The sequence below is a fragment of the Bidens hawaiensis genome, unplaced genomic scaffold (genome assembly GCF_021521415.1).
Source record: "Bidens hawaiensis isolate Kalapana, Puna unplaced genomic scaffold, B.hawaiensis_p1.1 tig00020612_1, whole genome shotgun sequence".
NCBI lineage: Eukaryota > Viridiplantae > Streptophyta > Magnoliopsida > Asterales > Asteraceae > Bidens > Bidens hawaiensis.
Window position 1 is genome coordinate 368,630 of NW_027493153.1, and position 19,688 is coordinate 388,317.

At 35.2% G+C, this 19,688-nt stretch overlaps 1 protein-coding gene across 4 annotated transcripts; it reads left to right on the forward strand.

Moving 5' to 3' along the window:
• Positions 1-15,860: 15,860 nt before the first annotated feature.
• Positions 15,861-19,349, forward strand: LOC143561197 (plant intracellular Ras-group-related LRR protein 4-like). Of its 4 annotated transcripts, XM_077049320.1 has the most exons (6): positions 15,861-15,980; positions 16,107-16,198; positions 16,303-16,918; positions 17,011-17,924; positions 18,025-18,164; positions 18,259-19,345. In XM_077049320.1, exons 3-5 carry the CDS (start codon positions 16,327-16,329, stop codon positions 18,157-18,159), a joined length of 1,641 nt encoding a protein of 546 aa, XP_076905435.1. In that variant the 5' UTR covers positions 15,861-15,980; positions 16,107-16,198; positions 16,303-16,326; the 3' UTR covers positions 18,160-18,164; positions 18,259-19,345. The 4 variants fall into 4 exon arrangements, with proteins under 4 accessions (XP_076905435.1, XP_076905437.1, XP_076905436.1 ...); XM_077049322.1 differs by lacking the exon at positions 15,861-15,980 and having other exon boundaries at positions 16,059-16,198; positions 18,369-19,349; XM_077049321.1 differs by lacking the exon at positions 15,861-15,980 and having other exon boundaries at positions 16,059-16,198; positions 18,268-19,346.
• Positions 19,350-19,688: the final 339 nt, after the last annotated feature.

The window sequence follows — 19,688 nt, forward strand, 5'->3', positions numbered from 1 at the left end:
ATAATTTAATTTCACGGAATGATTATGAGTTTATAGTATGTATAGATTTTAATTTTAATGTTGATGTATATTTTATTTTGTTAATTTTTTTAATATTCATGTATATTCATCTTATTGTATTTACAAAAAATAAAATACCATTGTATATCGGAGATCCGAGATAAGTTTGATCTATATTTTTTTCCGACGTGTTGTAATCTATTCGATATGAATTATCTCATTAATACCATTTATTTTGTTTGACTTTCCTTATTGTTTTAAATAACTTCATTAACATAAATATTGTAATTTAATTATTCCATTAAAACATTTTATATTTTTTGACTTTCCTTAATTTATAAACAAACCGATTTTAAAGTTAATTTGAATTATTTCAAATTAATTATTTTATAGTCAACATGAATATTAATTAATTATTTTTATAATAACAATAAATTAATTAAAATGATTTATTGTTAGTTCAAATATTATATGAATTATCTCATTAATATCATTTATTTTGTTTGACTTTCCTTATTGTTTTAAATAACTTCATTAACATAAATATTGTAATTTAATTATCCCATTAAAACATTTTATATTCTTTGACTTGCATTAATTTATAAACAAACCGATTTTAAAGTATATTTGAATTATTTCAAATTAAATATTTATAGTCAACGTGAATATTAATTAATTATTTTTATAATAAAAATAAATTAATTAAAATGTTATATTGTTAGTTCAAATATTAAAGTTTAAACGTTAATATTAAAGAATAATTAAATAAGAAAATATGTAAATCATTATACGAATTAAGGTAATTCGTTTGAATATTAAATTTAAATACATTAAATTAATTACTTCTTGGTAATTAAGGTAATCCATATATTTTGAATAATAAATTTAAATTCGTTTGAATTAAGGTAATCCATATATTTTTGGTATATAACCATACTTCTTAGTACAAATTACAAATTACAAATTAATTACTTTATAGTCAAAGTGAATATTAATTAATTATTTTTATAATAACAATAAATTTTTTGGTATATAACCATACTTCGTGGTACAAATTACCAATTTCAAGTTGATTACTTTATACTTAACGTTAATATTAATTAATTATTTTTATTATAAAAATAATTTTTTTGGTATATAATCATACTTCGTGGTACAAATTATGTGACAACTGCCCATCCGACCCGACCCAGGTACCCGTTTTCGAATCCGATTCTTTTTATGATTTAAAATTTGATTATTAATCTTTGCAAATTTAACATTAAATAAATTATATATATTTTTATATTACTTACTAATAATAATAATTTCTTTTCGCCGTCCCGCCTCTTTCTCTCTTTCGTCGCCGTCCCGCCTCCTTCTCTTTCTTGTCGCCGTCCCGCCCCTCTGCTTAACCCTTTAGCCTGAACTCCCTTTTCTCTTGACTCTTTGCTTGTCCTTTGGTTCTTCCCGCCTAAGGATGTCTGCGCGGCTCCACGCGCCAGACTCTTTTCAAGGAAGCCTGCGTGAAGACCGGCTGTTCCTGCGATACGCGAGACGAACTCTTCTCGCAGCGCGCTAAGAATTTTAGTTCTTCTAGCAGCACGCTAAGAATTGTAGTTCTTCCCGCGACGCGCTAAGAATTGTAGTTCTTCTCGCAGCGCGCTAAGAATTGTAGTTCTTCCCGCGACGCGCTAAGAATTTTAGTTCTTCTCGCAGCGCGCTAGGAATTGTAGTTCTTCCCGCGACGCACTAAGAATGGTAGTTCTTCCCGCGACGCGCTAAGGTTTGTTCTGTCTGCCTCCGCCCTCGCGCGTGCGCTCGAATTTTCTCGCGCTAGACCTTAAGCCTTTCTTCTGTTTAGGTCAGCCTGTATGCTTTTGAGATATCTTATCTTTTGTTTGAGCACTTTAGGTCAGTTCCGACATCTGTCCGAAAAGCCACTTTCGGCGCAGCATGCGCACCAATCCTATTGGTTGACAGAAAAAGTGACTGACATAATCTTTTGAAATCTTCTTTTGCATGTCTTGAACAGTGTTTTCCCTGTCACCTCCCATGCTTTGACCTGTAACCTGTCAGCTTTTCCCCATCCCTTGCAGTTGCCGGCATATCTTTTTAATATCTTTTGCTTTTGGATTCTTGTACTTTTTATATCTTTTGCTTGATTTGATAAGATCTTTTCCTCCTTTTAAGGGATTGTGTTCCTTAGGGTTTTCCTATAAATAAAACTATTTTCTTGTAACACTACACACACTACACTTAAAATCTCCCTAAATCTCTCTCCCTTTGCTCTCTGCCGAAGATCCTCAGCTCCTCTCTTTGCCTCCGTCTTCCCTTCTGTTCTGCCCAGAATCTCGGTAAATATAAATATATATATATATATTTTGTTTAACTAACAGGAATCGATACTTAAGACATAAAAACCAATCGTTAAACCAATAACCTCTTATTTATAGGTTAACTTGTGCTTGTTTAAAAGTTGGTTCTTGCATTATCTTTCATCGCACCGTTTACAAGTGAGTAATCTCGTACTTAATCCCCTTTTATTTTTAACGTTTTGGGATGTTCATGTGTTCGTACAACTTGAGTCTTAAACTTGTTTATGAACTTTATGTGCGCAAAACCCCATGTGTTATGGACGTTTACTTGGCTGTTTATTTGTATGTGTGACTCATTAACCGCTTTGACGGCCTATTCCGAAGTTTTCATGGATCCATTAGATGAACACGGGAGACCTATCGTTTACGGTTTTCTTGTTTTATTACACATGCACGAATGTTTTCTTGTTTTTGTGCTCAATCGGGAGCACGGATTGAACTATGAGCTATGATCTAAGGCTTGATCACAATCTGATTACACCCTATGTTAAACCCCAGTTAAGCACATGTTGCGCGCAGTGTTTGTAATATCTATTTATATCTATTAAACTTGATTTCTCACCGACACGCAAGTGTTGACGTTTTATTTTAACACATGTTCAGGTTTGCTGTAGCTGCTTTTGGGAATCTCTTGGACGCGTAGGATGTTTTCTTTTTGTTTGGACCTAGATTTAAAATGTAACAAGACAAGTTTTGTTATTTGAATATTTTAAGTTATGATATGATTTATGTTACTTTATGTCGTGTTCTGCGCGTGTGCGCAATGAAATGTATTTATTAAATATTGACACCCAAATAGTGTCACGAGTAATGAAACAATACGTGGCGCCCCGATGTATAATCCGCCATCGGTCGGGGTGCTACAGATTGGTATCAGAGCTCCGTGACTTTAGGATAGGTGGTTAGACGTAACAACCTAGAATACCTAAGAGTCCCTTCTCGCGCATGAGAAATATCTCATGTTTGCGCGCTAATTGTTAATTACTCGATATTTATAAAATATGCTTGCGCATACGCAGCACATGATTTCGTGTTTTATCCGCAATCTTTCGATTTTATTGTTAAATTTCAATTTATCTCTTTACTTACATATTCGTTTGTTGTGGGGATTGAAAATCCGAGAAGTCATGGTGGTACATGAATAGTTGATTTTCAATTACCATTAACTTTACGTTTTAAATTGAAGATTTGAAAAGTCATGGTCATACATGAATTGTCAATCTCCAATATTCATTTACTCGATATTTTAAATTGAAGATTTGAAAAGTCATGGTGATACATGAATTGTCAATCTCCAATATTCATTTACTCGATATTTTAAATTGAGAATTCGGAAAGTCATGGTGATGCATAAATTATCGATTTTCAATTCGAATTTATTACCTGTATTAAGTTTGCATTTAAATTCATATTTTACTTCAAAATTTGATAGCATTTAACTCCGCGAAACAAGCTTTATGACGATATACTTTGCGCTAAAACGATTTCCCATACCAAGATACTAACAAAAAAATTAAAACTTTTATAGAATGCCTCCGCTATCTCGCCGTCATCAGAGGAGAGAAGCCTCGCGCAGACGTAGGCAGCAACGTTCCCAGGAAATGGCCGCCGCGATAGCTCAAGCCTTAAACCAAAACAATCCCAACCCCTCCGGATACAATATTAAATCCTTTAATGCGGGTAACCCTCCGAAATTCACAGGGCTTGAAGGAGCCACCGTAATGCTCCAATGGCTCGAGAAAATCGAGAACACTTTCCTCCATACCCAATGCCCTCCAGACCGACGAACCTTATACGCCTCAAGTGTCCTAGAATCAAGGGCGCTTACTTGGTGGAATGGAGTAGCTCACGCGCGTGGCGCAGAAGCTGCTTCTAGCATGCTCTGGGAGGAATTCAAGGAACTTCTGACTAGAGAATTCTGCCCTCCCAACGAAATAAAGCGCCTTGAGGAGGAATTTTGGAACTTGAAACAGTACAGTGGCGAAGCGCGCGAGTACGCCATGCGCTTCCACGAACTTAGTTTGCTTGTCCCGCACCTAGTTACCCCTTCCCGCCGAGCCATCGAGAAGTTTCTTGGGGGTCTTCCCATGGAAATTCAAGATTCTGTATGGGCCAGGAACCCAGCAACCCTCTCTGACGCCATCGAGTTGGCCGCTGTGCTCAGCGACAACCATGTCAGGGCAGGAACCCTGTTCCTGCGGGGAGCCGAAAAGACCAAACTCACCAAGACTGTCCCAGAACCAACAGAAACCAAGCCAGAACCCTCAAACCGTAACAACCTCAAGCGTAAGCGCAGACCCAATCATCAAACCTACGCGCTTACCAACCCGCTCATTGTCCAGCAACCCGCCTACCAACCTCTAGTACACGCTCCTAACCCACTGCCAACTTACCCAACACCCCCTGTAGTCCATAACTATGCCTTAACCAATCCCGCACTCCCTGCCCCATCAACTAAGAAACCTTACACAGGAAACCAACCCTTTTGCCCAACCTGTAGACTTCACCATCCAACTCAAGTCCCGTGCCGACAATGTAACCGATGTGGCCGTACTGGTCACACTGCTGAGAACTGTAGAGTCCTTCCCGCCAACCCAATCGCGCAAACACCACCAACTTACCCGCTAAACCCACAACCAGCATACCCTAATCCACGACCCAGGTCGTGCTATAACTGCGGTGACCCTAGTCATTTCCGGAACGCATGCCCGAGACTGCAAGTACAAATTACGCAAGCTAATCCGGTTAACCAAATTTCAAACCAAGTGTCGCGTGGCCGAGCTTTTAATATAACCGCGCACCAAGCGCAAGCGAATAATGACGTGGTTAATGGTACATTTTTACTTAACGGACGATATGCATCTATACTTTTTGATACTGGCGCCGATAGAAGTTTTATTTCTCGCGCCTTTGAACAAAAACTCGCGCGACCGCGAGTAAACTTAAACGAAAACTTTTCAGTTGAATTGGCTAATGGTGAAACTATTTTAATAAACTCCGTGATCAAAGATTGCACGCTTAACCTTAATGAACATGATTTTCTAATCGACCTCATTCCCATGCCTCTTGGAAGTTTTGATGTGATTATTGGAATGGACTGGCTCTCGCAAAATCGCGCCGAAGTAATCTGCGCCAAGAAATTGATTCGCATTCCTCGGGAAAATGGTGAAAATCTTCATATCTATGGCGAGAAACCATCTAACGGTCTTAAACTTATGTCATGCTCTGAAGCCCGAAGACTTTTGCGGAAGAAATGTGTCGCATTCTTAGCCCATGTGGTCAAACCCGATGAAGGAAAAAAGAAACTTTCTGAAATCCCCATCGTGCGTGACTTCCCTGAAGTCTTTCCCGATGATCTTTCTGGTTTACCTCCCGCTCGGGAAGTCGAGTTTCGTGTTGATCTTGTCCCTGGTGCTTCCCCCGTAGCCAAATCTCCTTATCGTCTTGCACCCGCTGAAATGCAAGAATTGGCAAGTCAACTTCAAGAGTTGACCGATAAAGGATTCATTCGCCCTAGCTCTTCGCCATGGGGTGCTCCGGTGTTGTTCGTTAAAAAGAAAGACGGTTCGTTTCGCATGTGTATCGATTACCGCGAGCTGAACAAGCTCACCATTAAGAACCGGTATCCCTTACCGCGTATTGATGACCTCTTTGACCAACTCCAATGTGCCTCTTGTTTCTCCAAAATCGATCTCCGTTCGGGCTATCACCAGTTGCGTATCCGCGAAGAGGATATTCCCAAGACTGCTGTTCGAACCCGCTACGGTCATTTTGAATTCTTGGTCATGCCCTTCGGTTTAACCAACGCACCCGCTGTTTTCATGGATCTAATGAACCGGGTGTGTAGGCCTTTCTTGGACCGATTCGTGATCGTGTTTATCGATGACGTTCTGGTATATTCCAAAACCAAGGCCGAGCATGAACAACATCTTCAGTTGGTGTTGCAAAAGCTTCGAACCGAACAACTCTATGCCAAACTCTCCAAGTGTGAGTTTTGGTCGGATGAAGTACAGTTTCTTGGTCATGTTGTAAACAAGATGGGTATTCATGTCGACCCGTCCAAAATTGAAGCAATCAAGAACTGGATTACACCATCCACTCCTACCGAAATCCGTTCCTTTTTGGGCTTAGCTGGTCACTACCGGCGATTCATTGCGAACTTCTCGAAAATCGCCTTGCCTTTAACAGCATTAACGCACAAAGGCAAACCGTATATTTGGGGCTCTAAGCAAGAAGAAGCTTTTCAAACGCTCAAGCAATTGTTGTGCGAAGCTCCTGTTCTAGCGTTACCTGAGGGTACTGACGATTTTGTCGTTTATTGTGATGCCTCCAACCAAGGTCTCGGTTGTGTACTTATGCAACGAGGCAAGGTTATCGCTTATGCGTCAAGGCAACTTAAAATTCATGAAAAGAATTATACGACTCACGACCTCGAACTTGGTGCAGTTGTATTTGCCTTAAAAATCTGGAGACACTACCTCTATGGGACTAAGTGTATCATTTACACCGACCATAAAAGCCTTCAGCACATTTTTGATCAAAAGGAACTTAACATGAGACAACGCCGATGGAACGAACTCATCAGCGATTACGATTGTGAGATCCGATATCACCCTGGAAAGGCTAATGTGGTAGCCGATGCGCTCAGCCGGAAACCCAGCCAACTTAATTGTATCTTGCCGCGCACGCATCTTCACTTCGCGACGATCCAAAGCGATCTTGAATCGCGCATTCGCGACGCGCAGCGCGCATCGATCAGCAAAGGCAACCTACGCGCCGAGCTAGCGTGTGGTGCAGAAGTACATCTAGCCCCTAACCTGAATGGAATCCTCTGTTATCTCAATCGCATCTGGATCCCCAATGATGAGAATCTTCGCTCTGTCATACTGAGTGAAGCGCACAAAACTCGGTATTCTGTTCATCCTGGTGCTGACAAAATGTACAAAGATTTGCGCCTCTCTTATTGGTGGCCTGGTATGAAAAAGGATATTGCTGTGTTCGTAGCTAAATGCCTAACTTGTTCTAAGGTAAAAGCTGAACATCAACGCCCATCTGGTTTGCTCGAACAACCTGAAATTCCTATGTGGAAATGGGAAAGTATAGCAATGGACTTTATCACCAAGTTACCCTTGACCGCAAGCAAACATGATAGCATTTGGGTAATAGTGGATCGATTGACCAAGTCTTCCCACTTTCTACCCATTCGTGAAACCTACCGTGTTGTACAACTTGCGCATCTATATGTCAAGGAAATTGTCTGCCGTCATGGTACTCCTTTGAGCATCATATCCGATCGCGATTGCCGTTTTATATCTCGCTTTTGGAAATCTCTCCAATCTGCGTTAGGAACTCGTTTGGACATGAGTACTGCATATCATCCTCAGACTGACGGACAGTCTGAGCGAACCATCCAAACCCTTGAGGATATGCTTCGATCTTGTGTTCTTGATTTTGGAGGTAATTGGGATTCACACCTACCTCTGATCGAGTTCTCTTATAATAACAGCTATCATTCCAGTATCGGTATGGCCCCATTTGAAGCAATTTACGGTCGAAAGTGCCGTTCACCGATTTGTTGGAACGAAGTGGGTGAAGTTCAAATCACAGGACCCGAACTAGTTCAAGAGACAACCGATAAAATCGCCAAGATCCGTGATCATCTGCTGACTGCCAAAAGCCGACAGAAGAGTTACGCAGATCGCAGGCGGAAGCCTCTCGAATTTCTATTTGGTGATCTTGTTCTCCTCAAAGTGTCGCCCTGGAAGGGTGTTGTCCGCTTTGGGAAGAAAGGTAAGCTTGCACCTCGTTATGTTGGTCCGTTCAAGATTCTTGCGAGGGTGGGAAAAGTTGCCTACAAACTGGACCTGCCGCCCGCGCTCAGCAATGTGCATCCAACTTTCCATGTATCCAATCTCAAGAAATGTTTAGCTGACGAGAACCTCCACATACCACTTGATGAAGTTCAAGTTGATGAGTCTATGCATTTCGTTGAGAAGCCTGTTGAGATTATGGATCGCGAGGTAAAGCAAACCAAGCGCAGTCGCATCCCTATTGTTAAAGTTCGTTGGCAGTCCAAGCGCGGAGCCGAGTTCACTTGGGAAAGGGAAGATCAGTTGAAGATCAAGTACCCGCACCTTTTCTCTGCGCAACCTACTTCGAGATAAATTTCGGGACGAAATTTCTTAAAGTAGGGGAGACTGTGACAACTGCCCATCCGACCCGACCCAGGTACCCGTTTTCGAATCCGATTCTTTTTATGATTTAAAATTTGATTATTAATCTTTGCAAATTTAACATTAAATAAATTATATATATTTTTATATTACTTACTAATAATAATAATTTCTTTTCGCCGTCCCGCCTCTTTCTCTCTTTCGTCGCCGTCCCGCCTCCTTCTCTTTCTTGTCGCCGTCCCGCCCCTCTGCTTAACCCTTTAGCCTGAACTCCCTTTTCTCTTGACTCTTTGCTTGTCCTTTGGTTCTTCCCGCCTAAGGATGTCTGCGCGGCTCCACGCGCCAGACTCTTTTCAAGGAAGCCTGCGTGAAGACCGGCTGTTCCTGCGATACGCGAGACGAACTCTTCTCGCAGCGCGCTAAGAATTTTAGTTCTTCTCGCAGCACGCTAAGAATTGTAGTTCTTCCCGCGACGCGCTAAGAATTGTAGTTCTTCTCGCAGCGCGCTAAGAATTGTAGTTCTTCCCGCAATGCGCTAAGAATTTTAGTTCTTCTCGCAGCGCTCTAGGAATTGTAGTTCTTCCCGCGACGCGCTAAGAATGGTAGTTCTTCCCGCGACGCGCTAAGGTTTGTTCTGTCTGCCTCCGCCCTCGCGCGTGCGCTCGAATTTTCTCGCGCTAGACCTTAAGCCTTTCTTCTGTTTAGGTCAGCCTGTATGCTTTTGAGATATCTTATCTTTTGTTTGAGCACTTTAGGTCAGTTCCGACATCTGTCCGAAAAGCCACTTTCGGCGCAGCATGCGCACCAATCCTATTGGTTGACAGAAAAAGTGACTGACATAATCTTTTGAAATCTTCTTTTGCATGTCTTGAACAGTGTTTTCCCTGTCACCTCCCATGCTTTGACCTGTAACCTGTCAGCTTTTCCCCATCCCTTGCAGTTGCCGGCATATCTTTTTAATATCTTTTGCTTTTGGATTCTTGTACTTTTTATATCTTTTGCTTGATTTGATAAGATCTTTTCCTCCTTTTAAGGGATTGTGTTCCCTAGGGTTTTCCTATAAATAAAACTATTTTCTTGTAACACTACACACACTACACTTAAAATCTCCCTAAATCTCTCTCCCTTTGCTCTCTGCCGAAGATCCTCAGCTCCTCTCTTTGCCTCCGTCTTCCCTTCTGTTCTGCCCAGAATCTCGGTAAATATAAATATATATATATATATATATATTTTGTTTAACTAACAGGAATCGATACTTAAGACATAAAAACCAATCGTTAAACCAATAACCTCTTATTTATAGGTTAACTTGTGCTTGTTTAAAAGTTGGTTCTTGCATTATCTTTCATCGCACCGTTTACAAGTGAGTAATCTCGTACTTAATCCCCTTTTATTTTTAACGTTTTGGGATGTTCATGTGTTCGTACAACTTGAGTCTTAAACTTGTTTATGAACTTTATGTGCGCAAAACCCCATGTGTTATGGACGTTTACTTGGCTGTTTATTTGTATGTGTGACTCATTAACCGCTTTGACGGCCTATTCCGAAGTTTTCATGGATCCATTAGATGAACACGGGAGACCTATCGTTTACGGTTTTCTTGTTTTATTACACATGCACGAATGTTTTCTTGTTTTTGTGCTCAATCGGGAGCACGGATTGAACTATGAGCTATGATCTAAGGCTTGATCACAATCTGATTACACCCTATGTTAAACCCCAGTTAAGCACATGTTGCGCGCAGTGTTTGTATTATCCATTTATATCTATTAAACTTGATTTCTCACCGACACGCAAGTGTTGACGTTTTATTTTAACACATGTTCAGGTTTGCTGTAGCTGCTTTTGGGAATCTCTTGGACGCGTAGGATGTTTTCTTTTTGTTTGGACCTAGATTTAAAATGTAACAAGACAAGTTTTGTTATTTGAATATTTTAAGTTATGATATGATTTATGTTACTTTATGTCGTGTTCTGCGCGTGCGCAATGAAATGTATTTATTAAATATTGACACCCAAATAGTGTCACGAGTAATGAAACAATACATGGCGCCCCGATGTATAATCCGCCATCGGTCGGGGTGTTACATGTTATACCGTTACTTCAAATATAAATTTTAAAACGTTATTATTAAAGTAAATCAGTAAATTTAGATAAGTCGTTTGAAAATAAGTAAATATGTAAATAATTAGTCGAATTATGGTAAGTTGTTTGAAAATATTAAATTTAATTCGAAAAATAAGTATCCATATATTTTTGTTATATGTTGAATAAAATAATTTAAAAACTATTATTCTTATATTTATTTTTGGTATAAGTTAATTTGAAAATTTTTATCATAAATTTAGATAATAATAAATATATAAAAAATTACTTAAAAATATTAATATTAATATTAACGAAAGGTTTCACTTGTCGAGTCCCATTAACACATTTTATATACTTTGACTTTCCATAATTTATAAACAAACCGATTTTAAAGTTAATTTGAATTATTTGAAATTAATTACTTGATAGTCAATGTGAATATCTTAATTCGGTATTCGTAAATTTAAAATTAAACGAGATTGAAGAGTGTTAATTTGGTATTTGAAAATTTTCCTATTTTCAAATTAAACTTAATTTGAATGTTTTTTTTACCATCAAGTAAATAAGTTAATTTTGTATATTTTTTGTACAAGTTATTTTGAAAATAAGTATCCATATTTTACATAATAGGAAACTATATGATTTGTATTTATATTACAATTTTACAATTACAATATATTATAATTTACGGATTTATTTATCATTTCTATTTATATTATAGTTTACATAAATGAGTTATACACTGTTTGAGGCCCGTGTATTACACGGGTAATTGATCAAAATTTTGTACTTTAATCATTATTGTAATACACGGGCCTCAAACAGGTTAACAATTACCCGTGTAATACATTTTGTTAAATATATGATCATTTTGTTTAACTATATTTTACTTAATGATTAAAACAATAAATCCCTAAATATATATTTATTCCTAAATGAGAATAATAAAAACTATTTATTTAAACCATTTTAAAATACGAATTTTTTACCACTTATATTAAATATACAAAAATAGGTTATACAGTTGGACTTTGACTAAACTTTCATAAACCAAATTTTAATAGGTTAACAACTTGAATATTTTTATTAATATGACTTGACTCTAGTTTTGGTAAATGTGTACGTTATTATAATTTTAATAATAATAATTAATAATAATTTAATTTCAAATAATGCACTTACTGTTTAATTAATATTCATGATTTAATACCTTATAATTCATCTAAAATAATCCGTTCTTATAAATATAACATTTACAATTCATTTAAATTCAGAACAAATATGTATATTTTACGTTTTCTATAATTCCCTTTCATGTATTACACGGGTCACTCTTTAATTCAAAAGTGGATTTTTTTAAGATGAAAATTTACTAACTATATATATATATATATATATATATATATATATATATATATATATATATATATATATATATTTTCCAGTCTGACATTTGTTAGAAATAATTCAAATTTGCAGCAACCCAGGCAAGTCTAAAAGACTTACAATACACAGTTGATAATTTATTTCAAATTTCATAGATAGTCATCAACCATTTCAAATCACATTATCTCTAAATGTGTAAAAAAAAATATAGCTACAAAGGAAACAGATTAAATGGACACATATTGAAAGAAACATAAAGCTAAAGAGCACAATCTATTAAAACAATATAAGATTATTATTATATGTATTCAGTGATTATTTAACACAATTTATCTACAAAATAGTTATAAAGAATTGAATGAGAAAGCTTTTTTGTATTTCATGAATGATATATATTAGGAATCAACTATATGCTAACTACACTTAAATGAAACTTAATATATTATTGAATATTGATTAAGACTTCATTTTAAAAATCAATTAATTATTGTATTATGAAAAACTAAATTTAGATTTTTGATTGTCATAACAATTTTTTTTGTAATATAATTTTATAATATACATATAAAAAGAAATGTCTTAAATATTATTAATCTTTTAACCCATTTTACATTGATGTGTAATAAATGTTTTAAATTGATGTGTAAATAAACACGGGTACTATTTTAGAGTAATAAACATTACGGTTATTGGTGTGTAATAAATGTCTTACAGAGAGTTCATTTTTTGAATCAACATTGAGATAGTAGTTTTGTTGAATCGACATTGTAAAATTGTTTTATTGATTTGGAGACTAATTTCCTTTTTTTTTGCTTATTATTGTACTAATGGTATAAGTTATAAAATAATTTAACTTTTATTATCTTTGTTATTCTTTATATGTTTTTATACATGATTCAATAAGTTATAATATCTTATAATTCATGTAAAATTATCATTTGTTTACAAGTACAACATTGAGATAGTAGTTTTGTTGAATCGACATTGTAAAATTGTTTTATTGATTTGGAGACTAATTTCCTTTTTTTTTGCTTATTATTGTACTAATGGTATAAGTTATAAAATAATTTAACTTTTATTATCTTTGTTATTCTTTATATGTTTTTATACATGATTCAATAAGTTATAATATCTTATAATTCATGTAAAATTATCATTTGTTTACAAGTACAACATTTATATTTAATTAAATTTATATGATGTTACATATATATTATGATTTTAAATATGTTCCACCATGTGTAACACGGGTACTAATTCTAGAATTAGCATAACAAATTAACAATTTATAATGAAGTTCTTAAAACTGTTAAGACAAACTTGTATAAAAGAATTATAAAAACTTGTTATAAAAGTTAAATTTTTAGCATAAAATTGTATTACAAAAACTGATCTAATTTTTTTTAATAAAAGACATCCTCAAGTGATGGTGTTCAAGTATTGTGGAATTGTGGTTGATGAAAGGTATAAATTTAAAAGTTGAATTAGAGATTGTGTGACTTGGTCGTTCAAAAAAATAACTACACCCGAAGTAAATACAAGTTTAAGTTGTGGCTATTAACACATAAAAAACAAAGAATATTTACCTATATTATTTAAATAATACGCATTACTAGGAATGAAACCAATATATAATGAGAAAATCGTTAAACTAATCATCTATCTTGTTATATATCTCTGTCATATTAGAAAACAATCACACCTATAGTTATGAAATACGGTAACTACTAACTAATCCTTGGTCGTGTATACATGTTCACTCACGTATCATGCTTTAACCCATCCATACAAGCTAAAATTGTTGACATTTACATACCAACTTATCACTTACACATCACTAACAATCGTATCTTTGTAACAAAACTCATACACACATGAAGTAAATTCACACAGTATGTGTTTTCTTTGCATTTATAATGTGGAACATGTAACATATGTGATACTTGGGTTCGCTGTTTAAGAATTGAAGGTTAGACAAGTATCCATGATTCATAAATTCTCTAAACAAATAAAAAGAGAGACATGTATCAATTTTTTTAAATTTGGTTACAATGATCCAAATATATTGGGTGTATATTCTAGAGATGTTTTGTAGGATCAACCATACAAGTGGTGTTGTACACGATTCTTAACTTATCTAAGCACTTAGAGCAGATATATGCATTTCTATCCACAAAAGGTATAATATGTGAGTGAAACTAATAAATGACAAGAGATTCACGTAAGACAGAGAATGTTAGTCACATATGATGCAAAGAATGTAATCACTTATAACATGCACATACATTATACGAGATTAAATGTTTACACATGATATCATGAATCCATGTATCACATTAAGTATAGACGTGAATTAGTGTAACATGACCATAGAGGCCAGGCCTTACGGACAACTACTCTTAAGCTATCACTACTTTCTCAATTTTATTTGATGTTATTAGCTATCACTGCTTTTTAAAGTTTATTAACATGACAAATATACTAATAGACGGTCGGCAAGAATTATCTGTAACACAAATGTAATGACTCTTCTCTTTTTTAATGGTAAAAAGGTAGAAAAAAAAAATTTAGATTACAATTTGTGGGCATTTTTAATTCCATAATATATATTATATTTATAGTTTGTGAATAAAAAAAGTGTAAACACCCAAAGAGGCTAAGGTATTTCAAATTTTAATGGGCAATTCTAAAGGTTATCTGATATTGAATAGCATAAAAAAAATAATAACTAGTTATAATAAAAACAAAAAAAATAGAGATAATGCAATGGATGGTTTTATATGTCCCACAAGTCCACAACGTAATTATCAGACAATCAATTATTCAAGTATTTTTTTTATAAATATAACAATGTCATAAAATGACAAAAAAAATTGAGAAAGAAAATAAGAAAATTAGTGAGTACAATATATATATATATATATATATAATGGAATTTATTTTACCGCTACAATGACAGAATTTGTTAATACTTAATAGTTGATGGCAACTGATTTTTTAACATGTTAACCTTACAATAACAACAAACACATTATGTTCTTAAAACTATCAAATCTAAAATCATATAACTAAACAATCCACTCTAAAAGTTAAAAGTATTCCAAACACCCCCTAAATCCTAGAGTAACATGAGACCCGAAGGAGAGGAGAGAGAGAATCGAATTTCCAACGTCTTTTGTTATCGACACTTGTTAAATATAAAAGTTGGTTATTAACTTATTATTACATAAGTTTAACATGACTTTTGTTTTTAGAAAAGTGTGAATTTTAATGAATAAAAACATAATTTTTGTGAAAAAGTATACTAATAAAGAGGCCCAAGGTTGATTAAGCTTAAGCCCAGTTTATTTTAACTTACGAGAGTTAGAGTGACAACTCGGCTTGTTTCGAGTTCTTTTCGAAATCAAAAGCTTGACTTGTTTTTTTATTTAAACTAGTTCAAGATGTGACATTAATAGATAGAAGTGTGAAAAAGTTAAAACTTAAAAATATACTAGGCTTGTTATAGCTAGATAAGCATAAACGATCTTCCTATAGAAGGCACGAGGTTAGACTCGATAACTAAACGAGCTTATTTTAAGCTTTTTGTGAATCCTAGCTCGAATAATAATAATGATATTAATAATATTTTAATTTTTACCATCTAATGTTTTAAAACCCATCCAATCCGAACAACCTGGATTGTCGGTCATATATCCTCCGATGTTAAGTTAATATGTGTAATGTTTGTTTAGTTTACTAATCCGAAACAACCTGGATACCGGTCTCTGTTTCTCTCTCTCACTCACTCACCCACCCAGCCGCCGCCTTCAAACCCACGAATAAAATAAATTCATTTTCATTCTTTATCCATCCATCCACTCACTCATCCTATTTATTCAAATCCACCCCTTCTTAATATCATTTCCTTAATCCATTTTCTTTTCTTTTTTAATAAAGCCATAAAAAAGATATTCAGGATCTGTGGGCTGCGCCGGTAGATTATTATTATTAATCCACCCTTTTTCCGTAAATCATTCTCTTGTCTTCTTACCATTTCTTCTACCTTCTTACATTCAAATGCAATTAATATTACTATAATTATAATGTGTTTGTTTTGTAGACGCCAAATTTTGAATTTGTCAACGCCGATGCTTCTAGAACCCAACACCCGCCGCCGGAGATTTCAACTTTGACAACGTTATTGTTTTTTGTGTAAACCCTTCTCCATTTTATTTAAATTGGATATATATATATTTTTTTTGGGTTTTAATTAATTAGTTGAATTTTGGTTCATTTTGATGACTTTTTGATTTTAGGGTTTTGTGAGTAATTAAGAAGAAATGGAATTGGGTGGTAAATCAGTGGATGAAGTGTTGGAGGATATAATGAGGATTCACAGGTCACTTCCTCCACGCCCTGCAATTGATGACGTCGAAGGTGCCAGGATATTAATTCGGAACTTGGAGGCCGAAGAACAAGCGAAAATCGAAGCGATTGTTCGACAAAAGAAGCGGAAGGATGTCCCCGATGAGCTGTTTAATGTGTTGGTGGAGATGCAGAAGTGTTTTGTGAGGTTTCAGAGTGAAGAGCAGAAGAGGGAAGCTGTTAAGTTGTTGGATCTTGAACACACCCATCAAGTGTTTGATGAAATGATTCTGAGAGCTTCGAGTTTTTGCGGGGACAGGAATGGCCAGTCGGGTGGTTCAGGTTCAGGTTTGGCTTCAGCGAGTGTTTCTAGTTATGCTTCCCCAAGCACGGTGAGTGTGGTTTCGAAGCCGGTTTCGAGTTTGTATTTTGAGAAAGAGGCGGTGAAAGCGTCTGAGTTGGTTACTAGAGATGATAGCTATGTGAGCAAGTCGAAATCGGTGTTCAATGGTGATGTTTTAAAGCCCAAAATTGTTGATTCCACATTGAAACCTGTAATAACTTCCGGTGAGTTTCGAATTGGATTCGCTTATTGTCTTGTTATAATTATAATGACTATTATATTGAAGTTTTACTGAATTGATTGTTATAATTTGTAGGTCAAGATGGTTCAAAATTGAATTTTATGAAGCTTGCGAGTTTGATTGAAGTGTCATCGAAGAAAGGAACTAAAGATCTGAATCTTCGGTCCAAATTGATGGACCAGATTGAATGGCTTCCCGATTCAATCGGGAAGTTATCAACTTTAATCACACTAGATCTATCGGAAAACCGACTTGTCACATTACCATCTTCCATTTCAGGCCTTTCATCATTGACAAAACTCGATTTGCATTCCAACAAAATCGTTGAACTCCCGGAGTCTATAGGCGATCTTCTCAGTTTAATCTATCTTGATCTTCGCGCGAACCAGTTGTCAACACTTCCTGCTGGTATAAGCAGATTGGTCCGTCTTCAAGAGCTTGATTTGAGCTCAAACAACCTCTCGGTTCTTCCAGAATCAATCGGTTCACTTGTGAATCTACAAAAACTCAACATTGAAACCAATAATATTGAAGAAATCCCACATATTATTGGTCATTGTGTATCACTGAAAGAGCTTCTTGCAGACTACAACAAACTTAAAGCTTTACCAGAAGCTATTGGAAAACTTGAGTTGCTAGAAACGTTATCGGTTCGGTACAATAACATTAGCAGGCTTCCAACCACCATTTCATCACTGACAAACATAAAGGAACTTGATTTAAGTTTCAATGAACTTGAATCAATGCCTGAAAGCTTATGTTTTGCCACCACTCTTGTCAAAATCAACATCAGCAACAACTTTGCTGACCTTAGATCCCTACCAAGATCCATTGGGAATCTTGAGAATCTTGAAGAACTTGATATGAGCAACAATCAAATACGAGTTCTTCCGGATTCATTCAGAATGTTGTCGAAGTTACAAGTTTTAAAAACCGAAGGGAACCTTTTGGAAATACCTCCTAGAGATGTTCTTGATCAAGGCGCTCGGGTGAGTTCATTTTTATTATTTTGTACAATATGATTAAAAACTTTGTTCCTTAGTATTCAAGCTATAACTAATTTAACTGATTTATGGTTTTCTTTCTCAGGCGGTTGTATTGTTTATGAATGAACTTCACCAAAAGAAGGACGAGAAGGTTCAACCGGTCAAAAAGAAGAAATCTTGGACTCATATTTTCTTTTCCATGTCGAATAAACGCAAGCGGATCACCATGACTAATTGAACAAGGTTCGTTGTCAGTCTTTATCGCGTAAAAAATGAATCTTGGATCTACCCTTTTATTAAATAATAATAATGAGTTATATTAATAATGCTGTGACAGTTATAAAAGATATAGACAGGAAAAGGGATGGAAGGTGATGAATGATGAACATGTGGGATTGTGAACAATTTTAGGCTGTATCTTAAATAACTACTTTGGAACTACTGCAGAAGGATACTGTCATCACATGCTATTGCTTTTACCTAAATTCAGGAGATGCTGAGCTGTCATGGGCTGGAACAGACACCAACTCTTTCTTCAAGTATGCTTCTTCTCATTCCCCTTATAGTCATACTTTAATACCCTATATATTGTTGTTATTATAATAATCATTATCATCTTTATTTATTTATTTATTTATTTTGTATTTCGTGTAACCGGGACTGAAAGTGTATGTTTGGTAAATACCGAAAGTAGATGATAGTTACAATCAATAAGATGAAAATTATGTGTGATTTACACGTTTAAAATGAAAATTCTGTTAGGGGACATATGAAATTAGTTTCTTCAACTTTTGTTGGGTATTGAGTTGCATAGCCATGTGTTGATCACGATGGGTTGGCCCATGTCTGTGTGTTCTCGTGATAACTATCGAACGGGAGGTTATAGATGTTGCCATGTCAACATTATCGGGTTGCTGTAAGCATCAAAACAGTGTCATGTTTAATGAATATGTCCAAAGGAATAATAAAATGACATCTAGATTCAATGCTTCATTGTAAAAGATCATCTTTGTCACTATGATAATATATTAATATGATAGCATCCAATATTCTTGGTACATGGCAAGTTGCTATCCAAAGTTGAATGAGCCAAAAGAACCATTATGGTTTGAGCATCAATGGTTAAAGTCAGACGGGTGTTTGAATGTGCGTTTTGAAAGTAAATATGTAATGCTAAATAATGAAAGCTAGATGATCTTATTTAGCAATAGTCTTGAGTCATGTTGATGCGTAATCAAGGTGAATTTTTTGTTAATCTTGTATCCATTATGCAAGATGATGCACCACAATCGTTGAGAGATTTTAAGGGTGTCACTAGCTACACTAGCTTATAGACGAACACAAGACGAAGAACAAGTTCGAATTTGTGAATTTTCTATTTCTCAAAACCTTTTTCTAAATATAATGAAGACCCTATTTAATTATTTATACTAAAAGAAACACTAATTCAAGGACTAGGAAATTACTTTTAAGATAAAAAATAATGTAATTAAGAAACCAACTACAATCTTATTATTTGCTATTCAAGCTTAAAGATTCTTGAAGGAGTCTTTAGACTTGGAAGTAGTTAATTTGTAATTAAGATTTTGCAACTCTTTTGACAATAAAAACACTTCTCTTTTTAGTTGCTACCGAACAGCTCTTGAATCAAAAGCTTAGATGCGAAAGATAAATTATAAGGTAATGGTTAAATTAATGTCTTCCTTCAATCTTAAAGGTTGAAGGTTCAAATCCTAGAAAATGTATGTATATTTGTTTAATATGGGT

Excerpts from the sequence above, each read along its gene's own strand:
- LOC143561197 (XM_077049320.1), top strand. The coding sequence starts at position 16,327 with ATGGAATTGGGTGGTAAATCAGTGGATGAAGTGTTGGAGGATATAATG. Across the intron at positions 16,919-17,010 it reads GAAACCTGTAATAACTTCCG|GTCAAGATGGTTCAAAATTG; the intron begins GTGAGTTTCGAA and ends TATAATTTGTAG. Across the intron at positions 17,925-18,024 it reads TTCTTGATCAAGGCGCTCGG|GCGGTTGTATTGTTTATGAA; the intron begins GTGAGTTCATTT and ends TTTCTTTCTCAG.